The sequence below is a fragment of the Cyclopterus lumpus genome, chromosome 14 (assembly GCF_009769545.1).
Source record: "Cyclopterus lumpus isolate fCycLum1 chromosome 14, fCycLum1.pri, whole genome shotgun sequence".
In the NCBI taxonomy this organism is placed as follows: Eukaryota; Metazoa; Chordata; class Actinopteri; order Perciformes; family Cyclopteridae; genus Cyclopterus; species Cyclopterus lumpus.
This window is the reverse complement of record NC_046979.1, coordinates 22,209,070-22,231,851: the sequence shown is the minus strand read 5'-3', so window position 1 is coordinate 22,231,851 and position 22,782 is coordinate 22,209,070. Positions and strand designations below refer to the sequence as shown.

Genomic DNA, 22,782 nt, shown 5'->3' with positions numbered 1-22,782 from the left:
GTGTCTGTGTGCGGGGGCACTGCATGTTAGGAATGGCCCAAAGTTTCTTCTCATCATAGACATTACATCCGATAATCATTTAATTTCATCAATCACAAGATCACTGGTAAAAATGATTAAATCATCAGCATGAATACAACATGGATAAGTGAGTACAATTCATGCACCGTATGTGAACAACAAACATGGACCACATGTAGATTTATGATGGCAAGGTCTACAGATGAGGAGGAGCTTAATGTGTACGTTCAGTAAAGATACTGATGAGGAGGAGCTTAATGTGTACGTTCAGTAAAGATACTGATGAGGAAGAGCTTAATGTAGGAGGAGCTTAATGTGTACGTTCAGTAAAGATACTGATGAGGAGGAGCTTAATGTGTACGTTCAGTAAAGATACTGATGAGGAAGAGCTTAATGTAGGAGGAGCTTAATGTGTACGTTCAGTAAAGATACTGATGAGGAGGAGCTTAATGTAGGAGGAGCTTAATGTGTACGTTCAGTAAAGATACTGATGAGGAGGAGCTTAATGAGTACGTTCAGTAAAGATACTGATGAGGAGGAGCTTAATGTAGGAGGAGCTTAATGTGTACGTTCAGTAAAGATACTGATGAGGAGGAGCTTAATGTAGGAGGAGCTTAATGTGTACGTTCAGTAAAGATACTGATGAGGAGGAGCTTAATGAGTACGTTCAGTAAAGATACTGATGAGGAGGAGCTTAATGTAGGAGGAGCTTAATGTGTACGTTCAGTAAAGATACTGATGAGGAGGAGCTTAATGTGTACGTTCAGTAAAGATACTGATGAGGAGGAGCTTAATGTGTACGTTCAGTAAAGATAATGATGAGGAGATGTACATATATACACACATATATATACATATATATGTGTATATATGTACATATATATATATATATATATATATATACACACACATATATATATATATATATATATATATATATATATATATATATATATATATATATATATATGTACAGATTGTAAAGCCCTCTGAGGCAAATTTGTAATTTGTGATATTGGGCTATACAAAATAAACTGAATTGAATTGAATTGAATATAGGCAAGGCAAGGCAAGTTTATTTATAGAGCACAATTCGTACACAAGGCAATTCAAAGTGCTTTACAGCTACATAAAATTACAAAAAGGCAAATAAAATCATTCCATAAAAACACAAAAAATAATAATATATTAATTATATTAAAAGCGAAGAGTGCATATAAAATACTTTCAGTTGTCAAATAGAACCGTTTTCAGCCTGGATTTAAACATTGTCAGAGTTGAGGCCTGTCTCACATCTTCTGGAAGAACGTTTCAGATTTTAGCATAAAAGTGAAACGCAGCCTCACCGTGTTGAGTCCTGACTCTGGACCAGCAGGAGACCACTCCCTGAGCTTCTCAGAGCCAAGATGGTTCATATGGCTCTAACATGTGGACCACTCCCTGAGCTTCTCAGAGCCCGAGATGGTTCCTATGGCTCTAACATGTGAACCACTCCCTGAGCTCCTCAGAGCCCGAGATGGTTCATATGGCTCTAACATGTGAACCACTCCCTGAGCTCCTCAGAGCCCGAGATGGTTCCTATGGCTCTAACATGTGGACCACTCCCTGATCTTCTCAGAGCCCGAGATGGTTCCTATGGCTCTAACATGTGAACCACTCCCTGATCTTCTCAGAGCCCGAGATGGTTCCTATGGCTCTAACATGTGGACCACTCCCTGATCTTCTCAGAGCCCGAGATGGTTCCTATGGCTCTAACATGTGGACCACTCCCTGATCTTCTCAGAGCCCGAGATGGTTCCTATGGCTCTAACATGTGAACCACTCCCTGATCTTCTCAGAGCCCGAGATGGTTCCTATGGCTCTAACATGTGAACCACTCCCTGATCTTCTCAGAGCCCGAGATGGTTCCTATGGCTCTAACATGTGGACCACTCCCTGAGCTTCTCAGAGCCCGAGATGGTTCCTATGGCTCTAACATGTGGACCACTCCCTGAGCTTCTCAGAGCCCGAGATGGTTCCTATGGCTCTAACATGTGGACCACTCCCTGAGCTTCTCAGAGCCCGAGATGGTTCCTATGGCTCTAACATGTGAGCCACTCCCTGAGCTTCTCAGAGCCCGAGATGGTTCCTATGGCTCTAACATGTGGACCACTCCCTGAGCTTCTCAGAGCCCGAGATGGTTCCTATGGCTCTAACATGTGGACCACTCCCTGAGCTTCTCAGAGCCCGTGATGGTTCCTATGGCTCTAACATGTCACACATGTACTTTGGTGCTAGACCATGAAGACATTTGTACACAAGCAGAGCTGTTTTAAAGTCTATTCTCGGAGCAACAGGAAGCCAGTGCAGAGACCTGAGCACTGGACTAATATGGTGGTATTTCCTGGTTCTAGTCAGGACTGGAGCAGCAGCGTTCATATATATATATATATATACATATATATATATATGCACATACACATATATATATATATATATATATATATGCACATACACATATATATATATATATATATATATATATATATATATAAATATACACATAAAGTATATATATATATATATATATATATATATATATATATATGTATCTGCATACACATATATATGTATGTGCATATATATATATATATATATATATATATATATATATATATATATATATATATATATATATATATATACATAAATTGGGTGTGAAGTACAGGGCGAGCTGGAGGATTCAAGTTAGGAGCTGGTTTCTGAATGCTGCTGAGGGCTAGCACCTCTTGAACTTGCTATTTCTCATTCTGCCTCAGCAGTTTTGAAAAATGGGGATTCTTGAGCAGAAAAAGAGGTTGTGATGATAAAGCTTCTTCTTTTTAAATCTTTTGTTTATGGTTACAATATCTCATTCGCTTGAATGAGCATGATGGACGGCACTGCTGGCTCTTTTCCTTTTGCCCAGATTTAATGTCACCCTGCACAGGGCTAACATTCGACTCTGAGAACTATCATCCAGAACCACACAAGGAATACAGCAACAACAGCAATGTTTCTTTCCTTGTAATTTTACCTGCTGCAACAATGTATTGATCTCTCCGCAGGTACATAATGTGATGTTGACTAGTCTTTCTCACACTGCAGGATGCTTCATCAAGCTGTCTTCTGAATGAGCTAATGGACAGATCCTCTCAACTACCCACAGTATACATGAGAGAGCTTCTGTACAGCAGATGTCTTTCACCAATCTGTAAGACGTATTTTGGAAGAGAGTGAGAAAAAGAGTTGTTGACCTGCAGCACTAAGAGAGCCAAAGGAAAAGCATTTTTGAAAGCATTTGACATATATAAAAATGGAGGAAACAGGACTCAGTGACTTCCAGTAGCTACTGTAGATGACGTCAACAGCTCAATGCTCAACTTTACACGATGATTTTAGAAGGATTACAGAGCAAATTGCCGCATACATCTATAATACACAGCACTGTTCAGAAAAGAGATGACCAACCCCATTGAGAGCTGCCCCAAGGTGAAGACTGAGGTTTTTCTACAATCTGGAGGGTAGACCTGCATGTTATGGAGCCCGGCCTTCGTTATGACCTTTAAGATGACTCAAAAGAACCATTGAAATGCTCTAATGGAGAGATGAAAAGCTATCTTTTCGAGTCAGAAGTATCCACACAGATGGCACTTATATGTCCATCAAGAAAGAACCATGACGATGGAAGACTGAGGACGTAGTGCAGAACAATCGTTAGTTGCAATAATGAAATATTTAAAAGTTGCAATACTCCTAACTACCTAGACAGGTTTGAGGCATGAGGATACACAGCAGCCTACAGCTCTCCTGAATTAGACAACCCCATTTCGCAGAAAAAAATGTTTTTGAATATGATGTCCCCACTGATACAACAGTTATTGTGATTTCTGCTGTTAGGAGACGTTACATAGCAGTTTAAAACAAACAAGGTTGTCTTGTGCACAGCTCAGAATACACTTAACATAATAGAATATGAAAATATATATATATATATATAGAAAACAAATCCTCCCACCAATGAGCTGCTTAGTACCGCCAGAGGTCCTCAGGGTAACAACATAAATTGTTCAATCACAGTGTGTTTATGCTGCCAGTGGTATTTTAAATATTGTTTTTATACATATATTCACACTGTTGATTTAATGTGGATTGTTGTTGAAGAAAAAGAAACAAAAATCAGCCCTGCATTACGTGAATGACGGAACTTTCCACATTGAATATATTAATGATGATGATGATTAATGATTCTGCCTCCATCCACTTCCCTAAAACACTAAGGACTATCCTCTACCTGTCCACCAGATGTCCTGTTTCTCCTGTCCCGGTCACATCACTCCTACATCCAGCCTCCCCAAGTCACTCCCTCCCTCCTGCCCCCCCTCCCACCATCTCCCCCCCCCCCCCCCGCTCACCTGTGTCTATATTTAGTAAACATTCAACATGTAATGGTTTTTTGGCCGTCAAATGCCTTTGCTGCTGTAATCCTGTAAATGTCCCCACCGCGAGACTAATAAAGAATTATCTTATCTTGCCAAGTTTTAAGTCTCTATTACTGCAATGCATGGCAACTAGAGTGTGGTAAAGGTTCCATGTTATGGCAATCCAAGTCTTTTAAAGTTAGGCAACACAATGGAAAAGATCCTGTTGGATGTTCACTGCCATGAGGTGGAGAACCCTCCAATATTTACAGAGGTTTGGCCATGTGTCATTCCAGCTTGGTTTCTGAAAATATTGTTTCCACAAACAACAAAAGGAGGATGTCAATTTGTTTTGAGGGAAAGCATTTTCTCACGAAAAAAACGTTTTTGACGTATCACAATACGTTTTTCATGGATCTGCCGAAGTCTGTGCATGAAGGAGGTCGTGGAAGATGATCGGGTCAAATAAACGCAGGACCATACTTCAGAACCGTGAGGTTTTACTCAACCCTGACAAGTAGTTTTGTACATTTTTTGTTTGGATTTTGTTTTCAATGTTGAAGACGTTTTTAAAACTAAGACTAGAGAAAATGTGTAAACATATGTGTAAACCTATTTTATTCTTGCTCATTGACATAAGACCGCAGACAAAAAGCAGAGGGGATGCCAACAGTACCTCTGCCTCAAGGGAGGGGGCGTGCGAGAGCCTGCGGGTCGGGTTCATGCTTGAAGATAAGGTCCAGAAGGGTGGACGAATGGACTTCATTTACAAGGGAAAGTAAGACCATGCAGTAGGCTATATAGTATATTTATATTTGTATTGAATGAGTATGAATTGTGGAATTTCACACGGAGAGTGCAGAGGACATGCACTCTTTCTCTGAGCCGCTATACATTGGTGGAACCAAATATGTACCTTACCTATGTGTGTGTGTAAAGAATACTGATATGAAAATCTATATGAAAAGTTCCTCTATTAAGTTCATATATTTGTACATCTGAAAGAGTCAGTGCCTCACCAGCCACGAATCTCACCGCACGTCACTGAAGGAACCCATCTTTAGGGAAAAGTCTTGTATCTCAAATATTTGTGTATTTTATTAATTTCTTGATAAACTTCCATTAATCAAAACCTGTATTTAATATGTCCTAGTACAATAGATGTTCAATATCCGACTGTTTGTGTGTGGACTGACACTTTTCTTAACATAAAAACACATTTGAAGACATCTATGATGCCTCAAAAGATAAATAACACGCCTCAGGACATCTGAAGACGTAGTTGACTGCATATGACTGCGATGATTTCTTCTGGATGCCTCACACTTATTCTGGTTCTCCTGAATACATTTAGTTTCATCCTTTTTTTTTTGCATGTGTATTCCAGATCAGTCCGAGCTCTCTTTTTGTCATTTCCATTTCAAAGCAACAAGGACACATCTCTGTTTTGACATTTGAGGATCATCAACTACAATCCCTTGAATAGAGCGCCACTTGTGCTTTAACTGGTTTCAGGCACATCACACTTGTTTGTAACACAAAATCTGGATGAATAATTTATTGGATGTCAGCTTAATCCCCATTTACCCTTCGTGAAAGACAAACGCACACAGCGAGTGTGTCAGTGTTGCTTCTGTTTAGCGCTGCAGCGAGAGGCCAAGGCTGAAACACAGTTTGTGGAATCCAAACAAAAGGTGGCGTTTCAGATCTATTCAGCACAAGCTGTCAGGTTGTGAAATTCTTCAACATTCTTTGGGTTGATGTTGCTCATAATAATAATAATAATAATAATACACTCTGAATGAAGTGTTCTCCTGGTTTGCGCTGACAGCGTGGTGGTTTTAAGTCAAACGAGGCTATTGAAAACCAAGACGAGTGTGCCGAGCATCATAACGCGTGAGTGCTTCATTAGCTTCAGCGGGGCGGCTGCAATCAACACAATTAGAACAACAACTGAACTTTTGAACTTACATTTTCTTTGTCGGGCCTTTTTACCTGCCAATAAAATGTCTGTGTGCATATAGAATAGAGTAAAAGTGTGTGTGTGTGTGTGTGAGCCATATTAGTATTCTCTGGCCCTTGTTTCATATACAACATTAATAGAAAAGTGTGATCACACATCATCTCTGAGAGAGCATTGCAGAGCTTCAAGTCAAATAACTAGGTTATTGTTACCATATTTCATCCATCAGAAGCAATATCTGGAATAATAATGCAGTAATGCAATCAGTTGGCGTGATGAAAACAAATATGCTGAGCAGTAATACATGCACAATTGCTGTAAAGCGCCTCTGATGAACACATTTCTTGCAGTAATTAAAAGCAGTTTTCTTTGTTGCTGTTTTGTTTTTCGCCAGTCAATATGTCATTTTGATTTTAGGTTTAATGTGTTGTATGTTTCGGGGTCTTTCAAATCTGACACTGTGGCACCCTTCAGACCCAATTGAGACTGCCCTGTTAAAATTTAAAAACACTATTTCTGATATGAGATAATGACATGTGTGTGTGTGTGTGTCACACTGAATTTAAAAATGTGTGTACGATGTCCATTTTTTTGAGAAGGAATATGAATTGTGACGCATATCACGGCAATCAGGCTCTAATGGTGTTAAAGTAGCTCACGAGCGATGTGTCACAGCCTCTGCTGCTGCAGCAGCTGACCGTGTTGGTGAGTGGGCCACATTAGCTGACCTAACTACAATAACTAACTTCCCAGCATGCACCTGCCCCTTTCACATCATGCCCATGGGAGCTTTTTCCTCTGAGTACATTGCACATTTAAATTTGATCCGAGTGGACACCTTCAACCATGTCTGACCCTTCTCCCTCACATTACCACCTGCAGGCAATTTAGAGTCTCCAATTAACCTAACGTGCATGTCTTTGGAGCGTGGGAGGCCGTGCTGACCACTGCAGCGCCATGCTGCAAGCAGAGGACACAACATATGCTCCTGAAGAAAGCTTCGCCCACCCACTCTAAACACGAGTCACTGGATAAGCTGGATAACCAGAGTTCAAATCCCTGCTGAGCTGACTCAGCTCTGTAGTTGACTCTGACCTTTGACCTACAGCGGGGTGAGCTAAAATGTGGGAATGATGCCTCCTGTCCACATGGATCAGAGTTTAACCAAACAGCCCGGGTGGTACCCTGCTGTAAAATGTTTGGCGTCAGGAGTAATGAGAATACAGTAGCTGGGTTGAAAGGAGAATTTATCAATGCACTGGACAAATATCCCTCTCATTATTTCACAGTGCATCCAATGCAGACTTTTCTAAAGGAACACAGGGAGACTATTTGTTTGTGTTGTGTCACCATCAACAAAGCCGGCTCTTCTAAAATCAAACCGTAAAGACAGTCATGACACTTTTTATTTTAATGAAGCCATCAGGCAATTACATTAAAACCTGCAAGGATATTGGAAATTCAGTAAAAGTAAAGAATATTGTGGGTTTTGCTTAACTTGGAATTAGAGCAGATCCTGCGAGAAATGTAGAGTGGGTGATGGTAATTTACTGTGATATTTATTTCTAGAATGTGTATAATTAATGCACAGGATTTATGAGACTCGCCAACATTTCACAAGGTCAGAAAAGCCGCCCTCAAGGAAAACATGTAAACAATGATTTTGTTTGAATACAGTTGTACTGAGCACAAGATAGTGTGTAACATGTAGGGGCTCTATTGGCAAAAAGCTTTCTTTAGCGTATTATCACCTGAAAATAATCACCTATACAGAGCGGGTCCTTATCACACAGCCGGTCACCATGTTTCTACAGTAGCCCAGAACGGACATTTTAGTCATTGACTATAGGGTCATTTGTGTTTCAGCATGGATGGATGGTGGAACTTTGTCATAAACCAAAATATTGGACACATTTGCCATGATTATGGCTCGGAAATAACACATTCTCACTCCCAAATGGTCAGACCGTCAGTGGCCCTAAGCTTAACACCATAACACTCTGGCTACCCTCTAGTGTCAGAGTTGGATGTGTTGGGGATTGCCGTGTTGCATACAGTCTCTTAATCTATAATATTTTCGGTTTACTTACGCAACAAAACTATGCAGAAATGTCCAGGCCTCGAAACCATTTGAACAGGCTTCAGAGAAGATTGTAGTTTAAAATAATAAATATTTGTGTGAGTAATTTAATGAGTAATTGTGTTCCGTGACTGTTGTGTAAAGTACGGAAGTTACTTAAAAGTAATGTAAAAGACATGGGACACAAACAGTGGTTTACTATGTGAAAGTCCTGTGTCTATTTGACCCATCTATCCGCCCCTCCTGCCCGCCTCTCACTCAGTTTCTCTGACCGTCTAATTGGGGAGAGTCTGTTGTGAAGGATTTATATCGCATATCAGACAATTTTCAATACATTTTACAAAGAACACAAATGAGGCAATGTCAAGAGATCAGTTTTTTGCTCATGGACTGCACTTGTGTACAGAGCTTTTCTCATCTTCCGAGCGCTCAAAGTGGGTTTTTTGCCACCTTTCTATCAGCACTAACAAACATTCATCCCCATTCACACTCTGTAGGCACAGCAGGAGGAATTTGGGGGTTACGTGTCTTGTCCAAGGAAACATAAGCATGGACTAGCGGAGCTGGAGATCAAAATGCCATATTACATTAGCCTTTTCCCTTTATCATTTTAACCATTAATGTCAATCTATTGAGTAGATGTTGATATGTTTCAAAGGATAAGTAACAACTCCGACCAGCTGGTGGCGTTACATGGAAACATCGGGGGGCTTGCTAAATGAACCAGTCTTTGTTTCTCTGGACCCTGTGGTTATCTGTATCAAAGGGTATGGGAATATTATATTTGATATTTCAGTGTGGACCAGACCAGTAGAACGACTGAGCAACATGGCAACCTGCTTTTGTTGGTTGTCAACAACTAAACCAACATCATTATTCTTAAGCTCTGCCACCATAACTTTTTGTTGGCAAACTCTATTTGAAGACCATACTCTAACAATACACTGAGGGTTTTGATAGACAAGCTTCCTGTGTGGGCTTCTAAAACAATAAAGAAGGAACCTTGTAGTAGACTATTCCTGGAGAAGTGGAAGATGGGCTTCAGTCAGGTGGCAAATAGGTTCATCCCCTGTGTTGTTTGCTAGAGAGTGGCAGCAGCAGCAGCAACATATACAGTAAGCCCACAAATTATATTCTGACCTTTAATGTATGAGTATTTCTTGGCTGTCTCAATGAACCTGCTTTTATCCTGCTTTTGCCGTCACCAAGGCAACAGTGACCTCAGACGATATTGAAGTTTTGGTTTCCCTCAAACTTTAAGCTTCATAGAGGCAAAATGTTTACTCGGGGGTCCTCGAACTTCTCTGAGCATTCAACCGAACAAGTAATGTGCCGTCTCTGGCTCCGAAAGCCTCTGATGCTTATGAGAAGAAAAACAGCTTTGACCCTCTTCACATAGTTCCGGTGGGTAATGTACCCAATACCACAACGCATATGTTGTTGTGCATTAAAAAAAAAATCTGCATTTTCATGCAATTTGAAAATATGGCACAAAAATGCTGAAGCACAGACTGTGGGCGTCTCCGAGTTAGTAGTCTGAGTTATAGTGTGAGGGCTGTAGAGTAGTGTGGGCTTGTTTTGTATCAGTCAGTGATTCAATCGAGGTAAACACAGTTAACTAAAGAATAAGCTTTTGTTACAGTAAAAAGCAGCTGTGCACTGTGAACTAAACACCACACAAATTATTTAAAGAACACACCAAACTGCCAGAGCGCTCCACGCTGGTTTGGTGCCACCACAAAAAAAAAAAGGTACAACATTTTCAAATCCACCCTCGCTACACGTATCTTATTCTGCAATCAATGTGTTTCTTGTTTCCAAAATGTTTGAAGGTAAAATTCTTCGGGTTTGTGCAACATCGAGGCCGAGAAACAGAAAGCAAGATTAAAAAAAAGTGAGACGAAGAACAACAAAATGTGTTGTTCTTCTAATAAGTGTCACGGGTCTGCCACTTCCTGTGTCTCTAGTGTCCCCTGTCCGTCCTCTGTGTATACGTGTGTGTGTGTGTGTGTGTGTGTGGCATGGGCGCAGCCGCCTCAGCCACCGCCCCTCAGCCACCGCCCCTCAGCCACCGCCCCTCAGCCACCGCCGCTCAGCCACCGCCGCTCAGCCACCGCCCCTCAGCCACCGCCCCTCAGCCACCGCCCCTCAGCCACCGCCCCTCAGCCACCGCCGCTCAGCCACCGCCCCTCAGCCACCGCCGCTCAGCCACCGCCGCTCAGCCACCGCCGCTCAGCCACCGCCGCTCAGCCACCGCCCCTCAGCCACCGCCCCCTCAGCCACCGCCGCTCAGCCACCGCCGCTCAGCCACCGCCGCTCAGCCACCGCCCCCTCAGCCACCGCCGCTCAGCCACCGCCCCCTCAGCCACCGCCCCTCAGCCACCGCCCCTCAGCCACCGCCCCTCAGCCACCGCCCCCTCAGCCACCGCCGCTCAGCCACCGGGCCGCTCAGCCACCGCCCCTCAGCCACCGCCCCCTCAGCCACCGCCGCTCAGCCACCGCCCCCTCAGCCACCGCCCCCTCAGCCACCGCCCCTCAGCCACCGCCCCCTCAGCCACCGCCCCCTCAGCCACCGCCCCTCAGCCACCACATCTCCCCGCCTGCGTTCGATTCCTGCCCTCCAAATCACCAGCTGTCTTCTAAATAAAAGCCATTCCTTCACCTACCCTTCCGCCTGCGTGTCTGCTCTTGGGTCGTACCTGAAACCAAACTGTAACCATCCTCAAAGCTGCAGTGGTCCTCTGCGTCAAGCTATGATGCTCTCCAAGTACCCCTCTAGTGTCCGATTTAGTCATGAAGGCTGCCTCTAGTGGCCGTAGTATTTAAGATGGCGGGAGGTCAGGTGACACAGTATTAAATGGGACAAATCCCCAGAGAGGAAGGAGGGGGGGGGGGGGGGTGGATGACTGGGCCAAACAAACAGACTTTCACCAAGGAGACCACTGTGTGCCGCAAGTCAATAATGACCTAATGAAACATTAACCAGATGTTTATGCCTATCAAACTCACGTGTTTAAAAAAATTAATTGTATTTATCCAAATTAAAAATCAAATCAAAGGGGTACCCGTGCGTTAAAAAGTGATGCCGTGGGGGTCCTGATCACGAGTCCGTATGTGACGAGAATGCTTTAGAAACGTCTTTTACTTTGTATTTTTTAAACTGTTAGGTTGTAGTGGATTTTATATATATTTGCACATGTAGATAAGAGAAGTTTATGTTTTAAATTAATACATAAAGAAAGATATGATAATTAATTTGGGATATTATGAGGAATATTCTGGAGGAATGTATTATGAAACATAAGAGAGGATCACTGTTTTATTATTCTGTTTTAATGACAAATGTAATGATTAACTGTATGATGCATGAGAATGAATGAATGTTTTATTGTTTAGACAATAGTTAAAATGGATGCCGATTGAAACCTAATGTGTTGCTTTTATTCGGAAGGCAGGATAATAGGGTTTTATTGTGAAGGGGAACTTCCTGTCCTTGACCGGAAGAGTGAGCTTTGACCTCGCCTGTTTACTAATTGGCGTAGCGAGTAGAACTGCGGCATCCTTTGAACTGACCAATGGAACTAACCTTTAGGTGTGAATTCATTTGCATGACCATACTAATAGCCGAGCATTTGTTCTGGGGACATGGTTCTACTGGTCTGGAGACTCGAGACAGCCCCGGTCTGTGGCTCCTTGGGAGCTGCACTCCGTCTGTGGAGAGTTCCTCCTTTCTGGCCCCACGATCGTGAACGCTACATGAGTATTATCTTTGCCATTAAATATTGTTAAACTTTAACTCGAATCCTGAATTTCCTGCGGCCACGGGACCCGGAGCTTTGAACACGAATCTTACAAAACACAAGTTTAATGCGATTATTTAAGCTTTTATTTCATCTCATCTATAATTTTTTTTAATTTGTCCTGACTGCGTAAACATCACTGGATTATTTACAAGTGGTTCATAATGCTTCTGCAAAGCGTTAGACCAGATCAAGTGTAGTTGCATCATGGACACCTTGATAGCTAAAACGTGCTTGTATTACATATAATGTATTAATTTACTTTCATAGATGACTTTTATATAGTGTCCCTATGTTGTGTTCTATTTAATTAGTCTTATGTTGTGACGCATGCTCACTTCTGATCTGGGAGGGTGAGATATAAAAGAAAACTTTAGTTACTTACTTATTTGGGCTTTATGCTAAAGACTGAATTCCATAAGAACAACCCTGACAGGTTTGCACATGGGAATGAACAAATCAGAGGTTTGTCATCTTATTTGATCAGTTTTAATAAAACAATAAAAAAGAAAAAAAACACATTCATAAACTAGAAAGGTGCACTCACAATGATAATCTACAACCACCACTGCTGTATTGTGTGATTGAATATAACCTACAATTGGCTAACCTAATGTCTAGACACAAATGAGCAGTAAGGTGATATAAAATCTTGCAAAATTAAAAATTTAAATCACAGAGGTAGCAATGGCTAGCATTGTGGGCACTGGTAGTAGCATGTAGTCCTACGAAACAATACAAGTGAGCCAACTAACAACCAGTGATGTATGCAAATAAAACTCTAAAACAAGAGATGTATGCACACAATCAGCTGGAAGTCGTTATACAATACACTCACATACAATCCTGGCAAATACTAAATTAATCCCAACATAATGTGAGGTATTGCAGCCAAACACAGAAACAACTCAAGTGTGTGTACTTGTAGTTCAGTCCATCACAAACTGTTATCCCCTTAAAATATTATGCACACACACACACACACACACACCAAACATGGCCGATCACAAGTGGCGCCCAGCAGAAATAATAAGGCCCATAAGAGCAAAACAGAAGGACTGTCCTAGAATACGTTGATTTCTGTTTATTGTTCCATCGTCCAGAATCTCAGGTTAAGGACTAATCTGTGACCCGACTTTAAACACTCCACCTGAAGGTTCTCTAAACTACTGTGGCTAAAACTCTTTGCTGAGATCATACGTGTTGTAAATAATCAATGAAGCCATCTGAATCCGACACGGCCGTTTGCCATCAGTTATTGTGACCGCCATCGAGACCCTCTGATCAAATATGCCAAAGGAGGGGGAGAGCCAGCTCTATATTATGAGCTGTCTTTTAAAACCACAAACAAGTGCTCATCTCCTTCAGACAACTTGACACCAGTGTGCCCATGAAGCCGGTTCCACTGATCACCCCATTAGAGGTGCTGTGTAATGTTCATTCTGGTGCAGGAACAGAAGGACTAGCATCGAGCACAGTGAGCTCACGGCTTTAGACGAACACATACGCACAGGGATCTAGTTCCATCAAATCATATTCCATATTGGCCTACACGACAAAAGAAATACAAATAACCTTTACTGTTTTGTTCTTGTGAATTCTTTGAATTGATTACCATGTGATAACAGAAAGGTGTCAGAACGTGACATTGTTCTCAACTTCTCAGGTGCACATGAAAACAACCCCACAAAGGATATTACAAGGGTGTTGTTGTATTACTGATTGATTAATGTCACACAAACGATGTCCGAACACAAGCTGAGATTGATCGTTGAGACTCATGGCAACTCATTTTCATATAGACTCCCATTCATATTTAGCAGAGGCTTCAGAGTGTGCCAATTGTGATGGAGATTTCGGTTCTCCAGTTTCCGGGTTACATTTTCTAATACGTCTAAAGATGGGAAAAAGTTTTTTCAGAAGAAGAAAGAAAAGGCTAGACTATGTCACAAGATACCTCAGTTGAACTATTGACCCCTGTGTCTGCACCAGTCAACATGCTCCAACGGCAAGACACACAAAGCCCTGACCTGCCGGCTACATCGCATATGTATGTGCATATATGAGGACATGACTAAAAGAGAGTTGTCCCCATACTGACACCAGTACCAGAGATCGGTGGACAGACTCACCTGGTCCAGCATCATATGCTGTATGTGAGGCATACAGCATATGATGCTGGACCAGGTGAGTCTGTCCACCGATCTGATTTCACTTCATTTATCAGACTACACCAGATCCATACATCCTGCCCGATTGCTACTGCACATGTGCAAACTACTTCTTCATGTGGTTAAACAGTGCTCAATATTTATGTTTCGCTACATTGTGAACAACAAATCTGTGTTGAAATGGGCAGCAGGAGAGCTAGTTACCGTTAGCTGTTAGCAGCCGGTGGACAGGACAGTCTTGGCTGACAGAGCTTACAGCTGTCAGGAAGGTTTCATTGAGTAACATCAAACCTAAGGGGAGAAGTACATGCGCTCTTTCGAGGGAATGGATATTGAGTATTGAGTCTGCCACCGGACTGCGTAACAGTCATAAACCAAACCAAACCGTCATTTGGGAACACCAAATGTTATCATTAAATCAAATTCAATGTGGCATACACTGCACCTCACTAACAGAACATGCCAAACAAACAATTAAGCCCTCCCGAAGTATAATTCCATCCCCGGCTCCCGACAGTCCCGAAGTCCAGTGACAAATAAACCCCCAAAGCCCAGAGTGCCGTATTCCAGCGCAGTCTTCTGCTTGTAATCCACCCGGTTTACCCGGATGTGGAATAAAACGCCGTTCTGAATCCACTAAACGCCGCCTGTCGCCTTGTCACCTGTCGCCTGTCGCCTGTCGCCTTGTCACCTGTCGCCTGTCGCCTGTCGCCTGTCGCCTGTCGCCTGTCGCCTTGTCACCTGTCGCCTGCTCCTCAGAACTTGCGTTTCTCCTCCCACCGTCACATTTTATACACAATGACAAATACAAATAATACCAATAATAAAAGATTCTGTTCAAACCTGATTTCAAGTGAATGGATTAAATCTTTAAGGAGTACACATGGAAAACTGATTGAACTGACTTCAGTAGAATTAAGAATGACTCTCAGTCAGTCAGTGTGTTCATATTGAAGATACAGCAACTTCTAATCTCCATCCTATTGAAAATGACAGACAGGGCAGGTAGTTCAAATACTACCAATAATCAAATGAGAAGCGGAGATAACGGGTAACCCCACTAAGTACCAGCTGGTCTCTTTAGGCCAGTCTCCAGACCCCCGCTGTGCAACAGAACTACAAAGCTCTGATGTGGGGTAAGGGTCATGTCAGTGCTTACAATTGATTACTGCTTCACTTCAATCTGTCCTCAGATTCAATTAAACCAACACAGCGCGGTAAATGACCTTGAGATTGTCTTCTGACCCCTGCAAGTGCATTAACAGCATGTCGTCATTCACGCATTCACACACTGATGGTGTGACATGTTGGAACATGTCAGAGAAAATGGTAAATGCATGGTCTGTTATGTTAAAATAGGTGAAGTGGTTCAAAAGATCAGCCATAAATAACAATTAGGATTTACTGAATTTATGAAATAGTTCAAATTCATCACATGTTCATAAGTGGTTAAAAGACTAAGATGGCTTTCTTGCATTGTTTACTTTGTTCTTTATTGTGTAATGTAAGATATATTAGTGTTAAGCTGAGTTCCTGCATGGCAACGGTGTGGCTGTGTCGAGCGTAGCCGCCAGCACACGGATAGTAATATTTAATTTAGTTTCTGTATAATATGTTTTATGTATTTTAAGTGAGGTTTGAAGAGTTTTTTGTGAAAGTACTGAGATATACAAGTTATTTTGTGCCTCATAGTATAATGACAGAAAGTGAGAAATATCTGTTTTAATGTAAATAAAGTATGCATCTCTACTCTCCTGTGGATCTCTCCTCATGCCAATTATTGTGTGTTGTATAAACTCAAGTTCTTGCTGAGGAAACATCACTATGGTGATTATGTATCCCCATATTTCATGGGCGTAACACTGGAGGAGGCTAACATGGCCCTAGAACCAAAACTAAGTTCCTTTCCCTCATTACCTGGATTGCAGTGTGTGTGTTGGTCGTTGTATTTCTGTATATCGCAGAGGCACAGATTGCTTAAGCTTTTTAAAGGACAATAACAGTTTGTCACTTGTTTTGGTTTTGCATTATGTCACGATGACAGCTCAGATGAGTCACAAATGTGGTGAATCATGCACAGTGCAACAGAATGTGATAAACGCATGCTCCTGACAGCAGTTGTATTTACGAGCTTTGATTTTGTTTGTTAAGGAGCTATGAAACATAACATTGTGTCATCAGATATGGAGTAGTTTAGGTGGGCCCTATGATAACCACAAACACAACCTTCTCTGTTGTCTCACATCTTAGGAGGTGCTGTTGCCATGCAAAGAATCTTCAAACACCCGGATGCTGACAGGGTGCCACTGCCAATGAGCATGCTTTTAACAGGCTCACATTTAATTAAATTAAATGAGAAGAAAGACTTTGAAGAAAACTTAAATCATAAGGGAGTGTTATTCTGTCCTTTCTACATCCCGTAGGCAATACAACGTTGTAAACAAAAGACAGCTGAATACAATTAGCGTTGCGGTTTAGAAATGCAGGTGGTGTTGGTTGAACCGCGACCTCATTGTGGCATTTCTTTTGTTCAGCTCCGTGTTCTCTCTTGTAAAGTTGAGGACAGTTTCACGTGCAGCATGCTCTGCCACGCGGATGCTCTGCATAGCAACCGCATTACCAGGATGCTGCGTGTGCAGCTCACTGTGGACACTCCACACATCATCTTAGGCGAAGGATCTTAACATCTGGTACTTCCCCATTAACCTCACCTTGCGTAGTGAAAGAGGAACACACTCCCCTCCCTCTCCTCGAGCAAGGCATTTAGCCCCTAATCGCTCCAGTGGAGCAATGAATGAGGAAGTGAGATTCAAAAGAACACGTCTGTTTTCACTCTGTGGTTTGTTCACTTATGCCCTCACGTGCTGAAGCTCAGGAATAACACGACCATCAATCATACAGTGTAGGAAAATAAAAACAAACGTGTGTGTATATGCACACGTTCAATAGAGGGATGTGTTTTTTACATTAGACACCTGCCGAACTAAAACAAGATACAGATTCATTGCTGAATATATAAAAAAATATATATATTTCTTATAGAAATATGTTCAGTTACACTGATGAATTACTAATGCTACTATCATTTAGTCATATACTAGTAGTAGCATAGCTGCAGAAGTAGTGTATACGTGTTACCTTGGACGAGGATGTGCACTGAGGTGGTTCTGGGCCGACTGCTGGTCTGGACTGCACACACATACTGCCCCTCATCTGTCATGTCCACGTTTTCAATCTTGATGGTAAACTCCTCTTGATTAAGGGTCACCAGACTCACTCTGGGATCCACCGACCATTTGTCTTCTCCGGCATACAGGATACTGGAGCGGTTTAGCCACGCCGTGTGCGTGACCACGTCCCCCTGTGCACACCTGTGAAGAGATGGGAAACCAATAAGGATCTCACGCAGCGCGGTTCATTTGGGATGAAGTGCTCATTGAATCCACCAACAAGTGAAATGAACATCCGGTATTCCCACTTGACGATCAAGCCAAGTAAAAAAATCAAACAGACATTAATTACATCCAGTAGTGTTTATTAATTTATCTATGTTGTTTTTAGCCATTTTCTCATGTGTTTGTCACACTGTATTTATCTGTGCTGTCTGTGTCACTTGTCTGGGCTGTGCTGCTGCCTCTTGGCCAGGTCATCATTGTAAATGACAATTGGTTCTCAATTGATTTGACCTGGTTAAATAAAGGTTTAAAAAAAAATATTCAAAAAGCTCAATTAAATTCAATACTTGATCGCCATGTCAACACAGTTGATGGAAATGTGCCTCAGGGGCAGCTCTTAATAGAATATGTAAAATAAAAGCATCGCATTAATACATTCAACCAAACACAGTCCGTAAGTGCTTTCTGCTGCTCGTTGCTTAGTGCTGTGACCCCCCCCACTGCAACCACAAGCGCCTGTGCGTCAGAGTTCAAGTATCAAACAGCCTCAGGATGTGTGCTATTCCTGAGGTGAGATGTCCTCCACCTGAAACTCTCAACTCTTCAACCTCCGAGGCTAAAACCGCCGTGCTGGACATCATAGTGAGGAGGGCATGGATCAGCTCAATCTGCACACACAATGACCATCTTGTTTTTGTCGCGCAATTAATTTACACAGAACGTGAATATAAACTTAATTTCTGATTTAGCAAGGTTGCATCTGCCAACCACATTGTGGAAGAACATTATATTACTCCTTTTTAATCTTGGCAAAGGCACCAGATCTACTGCTTCGGTTTCGACCCGTCACAATAAAAGCCCTAGACATATAATATTAGCAGTCAAGTATTACGTCTTTCCATCTCATTTATCTGTCCCTTCAACAGTCTGTAAAAGCCTTTACTCTGAATGAGGATCCTCTGCATAAAACAGGTGCAATAAGTAGATATAGACACATTCCCAATAACTCTTTTTGAAATCCTTTTCTTATGCGTCACACCGCCTTTTGTCTTTTACTTCCAAGAACCAAATTGTCTTCATTAGGATTAGGAACACAACATTGGTTAGTTGAAGTTAGTTCAAATATAATTAAAATATATTGAATAATGAAATACATAAGTGGAAATATTAATAGCATGTCAGCTATCTTAACAGCCTGCTTGGAATTCTGATATTGTTTGTCAAAGCTTTGTAACAACCCGTTGTACATAAATGCAAAATGTCTCCAGGTTTCTGTTGTTAATCTGCCACCCACTTGGTTTGTGACATTCACAAGTGATCGAGACAATGAGCGGAAGACTCACAACAGATTGGGTTCAGCAGTCACAAAGATCTGGGTCCATGATCTTTGACTGTTTCCACAGAGCAACACATCTGTTACGACAAACCTCCGGAAATCTACGACAAAGCTGTGAGGGTTCGGTTGTGCTGGACCCAAGCGCAGACACGGGGAGGCAAGGTTGGGTGGAGGTAAATAGTTTATTGTATAGAACCGGGAGAGCGTAGACGGAGTGGTGAGGTGGCGTGAGCGGCGGCGGCTGAGCGGAAGTGCAGGTACGGGATTCCTGGGCACAGGGAACAGGGGTTAGCAGGAAATCACAAGCAACAAGAAAAGTACGTTTCTTAGTGAAGCCGAGAGTCCAGGTACCACTGGAAATGGTGCAATAATCTGGCAACTGGAGAGAGGGAAGCCAGGGTGTTTTAACAGGGAGGACTTGATGATGTGATTGGAGACAGGTGTCGGAGTTGAGGTGCAGGTGTGGAGATGATTGGCAGTTGCCGGAAGCCACGGCCACGAGACACACACACACACACACACACACACGTAACAAAAGCTGCAGGAAAAACAAAAAGTCTCACTCATAGGGCGCGTGCCAAAGGAAGACGAAATTCATACTTTGTACAATCTGTGCTTTTTGGCAGCCAAATGCCCGTTCATCATCAGGGCTCATTTAGATTTCTGTGGCCTAATTTCCCGACCTTACAGAAGGGCAGGGCGTTCAAACAGAAACGGTTTAAATGGCCGCAATGTTAGGGAAGCAGAACACTTTGCAGCCGAGAGACTCTCGGCTCCATTAACGCTGTCACAGCTTTCGTTACGGCATCAGTCACTTCCACTTCAGTGGAGCGGTAGGGTCAGTGGCATCCTTGGGGCATTTGTGGCGTTATGGTGGAGAAAAGAAGAACGAAAAAAATGGCTAGTGTGTAATCAATAATGGATCACGGTGTATGTGAGATGGCGAAGGATCAATTTATATGACAAAGGGGATTCAAAGTAGGGTTTTCATTTCTACTGGCTACAGCACATGTATTTCCCACTGTTAAATGGTAATCTTTATGAATAACAACAGACTAACAACTAACTCTGCTTTCCTTGTAACATTAATTTACAATGAACGTACCTGTGGTTTGCCTGATAGCATCAGGATATAGGACTTTAAAGAGTGATTTAACCCCTACAAGTCTTCTTCAATGGTAACAGCTTTAAGGGAGTAACTACTATACTGTAAGTTGCAACAACTTTATATGTAATGATAATTTTATTGTTAGTTACTAAGTGCTCCACAGCTAAGTGGTAAGTGCACAGCTAATTCATGTGTCAATGTTTTATATAAGAAAACAAAGTTGTTGAAGAAAAAACAAAAAGGATCAAATAGGAAAACTCAATGTTTATAAAGTACAGTTGGGAAAAATGTAATTTAAACGAAATGAAAATGGACTAATTCTTGAGAACACATACTTGTGCATGTTTATTCTCATTTTTCATAGATTATATGAGCACAACTAATTTTCTTGCTAATTTTTCCAACCTATTCATCACAATTCTTCTCTGCCTTTGACCCATCCTTAGTTATCAGTGTCTTGCTCAAGGACACTTCGACATGCAAACTATGGGGAGAGCGTGTTTTTTTGTTTAAACATAAAAAATGGGAGAAACATGAGGTGTGGAAATGTGTTCTGAAGCATCGTTATAAAGAGAGAGTTTGACTTTACTCAGTAAAGTGCAACACAAACTAGGAATGAATTAAATGAAAAAATATCTAACACAACATCCGGATCATGTCGCTTTAAGAGAACTCAGTAATCCTCCTGCTCACTTATCTGTCTTCAAGGTCGAGGCTACGGTCAGTGTCTCCTCTGGAAACAGTCTTCATTGGTTTGTGTTCAGTTTAAGAGGGTCAGTGACACGGAGGACGGTTTCCTGGCAGTGTTTATGCCGCATGAGTCATGGTATGTGAGTGGGAGTGCTGCCATTTTGAGCTCAATGAAAAAGTATGTTGCAAGTTATGAGATTGAAATTGCTTATTCTTTGATAGTCATCAATGAGGATGAAGTGAGCAGTGAGACTGAAAACCAGATGCCTGGAAACATGAAAACACTCAAGAGCCAGTGTTTGGTTTGTCCATTCTGGGCTTCTGTAGAAACATGGCGGTGCAACGCGGTAGACTCAGTGATGAGGATCTGCTTCCTATGTAGGTGTTACCTTCATTCTCAGCTAAAAATAATTATTCCTTTAGGTGATTGTACACTAATACAAATATTGTTGTACAAATGATATCTCACTTCTTCCATATAATCCTCCGAATGATACACACTGGTCCTTTAAATTGATTGGTCATCTCTAGAAGTCTAACTGGAATGATCCTCTTGAATATATTTTTGAAGAACTTCACAAAAAAGAATATCCGCTGTGACGTTGGCTCTTATTGTTATGAAAACTATATGCCTCAGCAGCTTAATCCCCCTAGAGAGCAGCAAGAAGAAAAAGGAACGGATAACTATTTTACATTCCATATTTTCTCTCCTTATCGCTTCTGCACAGATGGCAAACACAAATTTAATCCCAAATAAAATTGTCATCCCTCTCAAAAGCATGAAAGGAGGAAGGGAAAGGGGAGATGTGAGATTGGGAGGTGGAACTGTAACCGTAAGCAAACAGTCCTCCTGACAGTAATGTGTGGACCATTACAAAAACATGACACCTGTTGCTCCACAATTAGACTTTGTTTACACTGTGGATCCATTGGGTTCAGGTGTAAAGCTGTGTCATCGGTAGCTTGGCTTCCAGGGGTACAACCCTCATCTCTTGTAGTCACTGGATACGTCACCATCAGCCACTCATGAGCTGGAGATGCTCATCAAAAGGTGCTTTTTGAACACTGCACTGAAAGACATGGAATGTAATGCACACCTTAATGGCTCTTGTTAGGTTGTAGTGGATTTTATATATATTTGCACATGTAGATAAGAGAAGTTTATGTTTTAAATTAATACATAAAGAAAGATATGATAATTAATTTGGGATATTATGAGGAATATTCTGGAGGAATGTATTATGAAACATAAGAGAGGATCACTGTTTTATTATTCTGTTTTAATGACAAATGTAATGATTAACTGTATGATGCATGAGAATGAATGAATGTTTTATTGTTTAGACAATAGTTAAAATGGATGCCGATTGAAACCTAATGTGTTGCTTTTATTCGGAAGGCAGGATAATAGGGTTTTATTGTGAAGGGGAACTTCCTGTCCTTGACCGGAAGAGTGAGCTTTGACCTTGCCTGTTTACTAATTGGCGTAGCGAACAGAATGGCGGCATCCTTTGAACTGACCAATGGAACTAACCTTTAGGTGTGAATTCATTTGCATGACCATACTAATAGCCGAGCTTTTGTTCTGGGGACATGGTTCTACTGGTCTGGAGACTCGAGACAGCCCCGGTCTGTGGCTCCCTGGGAGCTGCACTCCGTCTGTGGAGAGTTCCTCCTTTCTGGCCCCACGATCGTGAACGCTACATGAGTATTATCTTTGCCATTAAATATTGTTAAACTTTAACTCGAATCCTGAATTTCCTGCGGCCACGGGACCCG

At 41.8% G+C, this 22,782-nt stretch overlaps 1 protein-coding gene across 1 annotated transcript in view; it reads right to left on the bottom strand.

Moving 5' to 3' along the window:
* The window catches only part of ntm (neurotrimin), a 129,240-nt gene that overhangs the window by 22,786 nt on the left and 83,672 nt on the right, over nt 1-22,782 (bottom strand). The window contains exon 2 of the mRNA XM_034550568.1: nt 17,613-17,845. Coding sequence (XP_034406459.1) covers nt 17,613-17,845 — 233 coding nt within the window. The remainder of the gene's footprint in view (nt 1-17,612; nt 17,846-22,782) is intronic.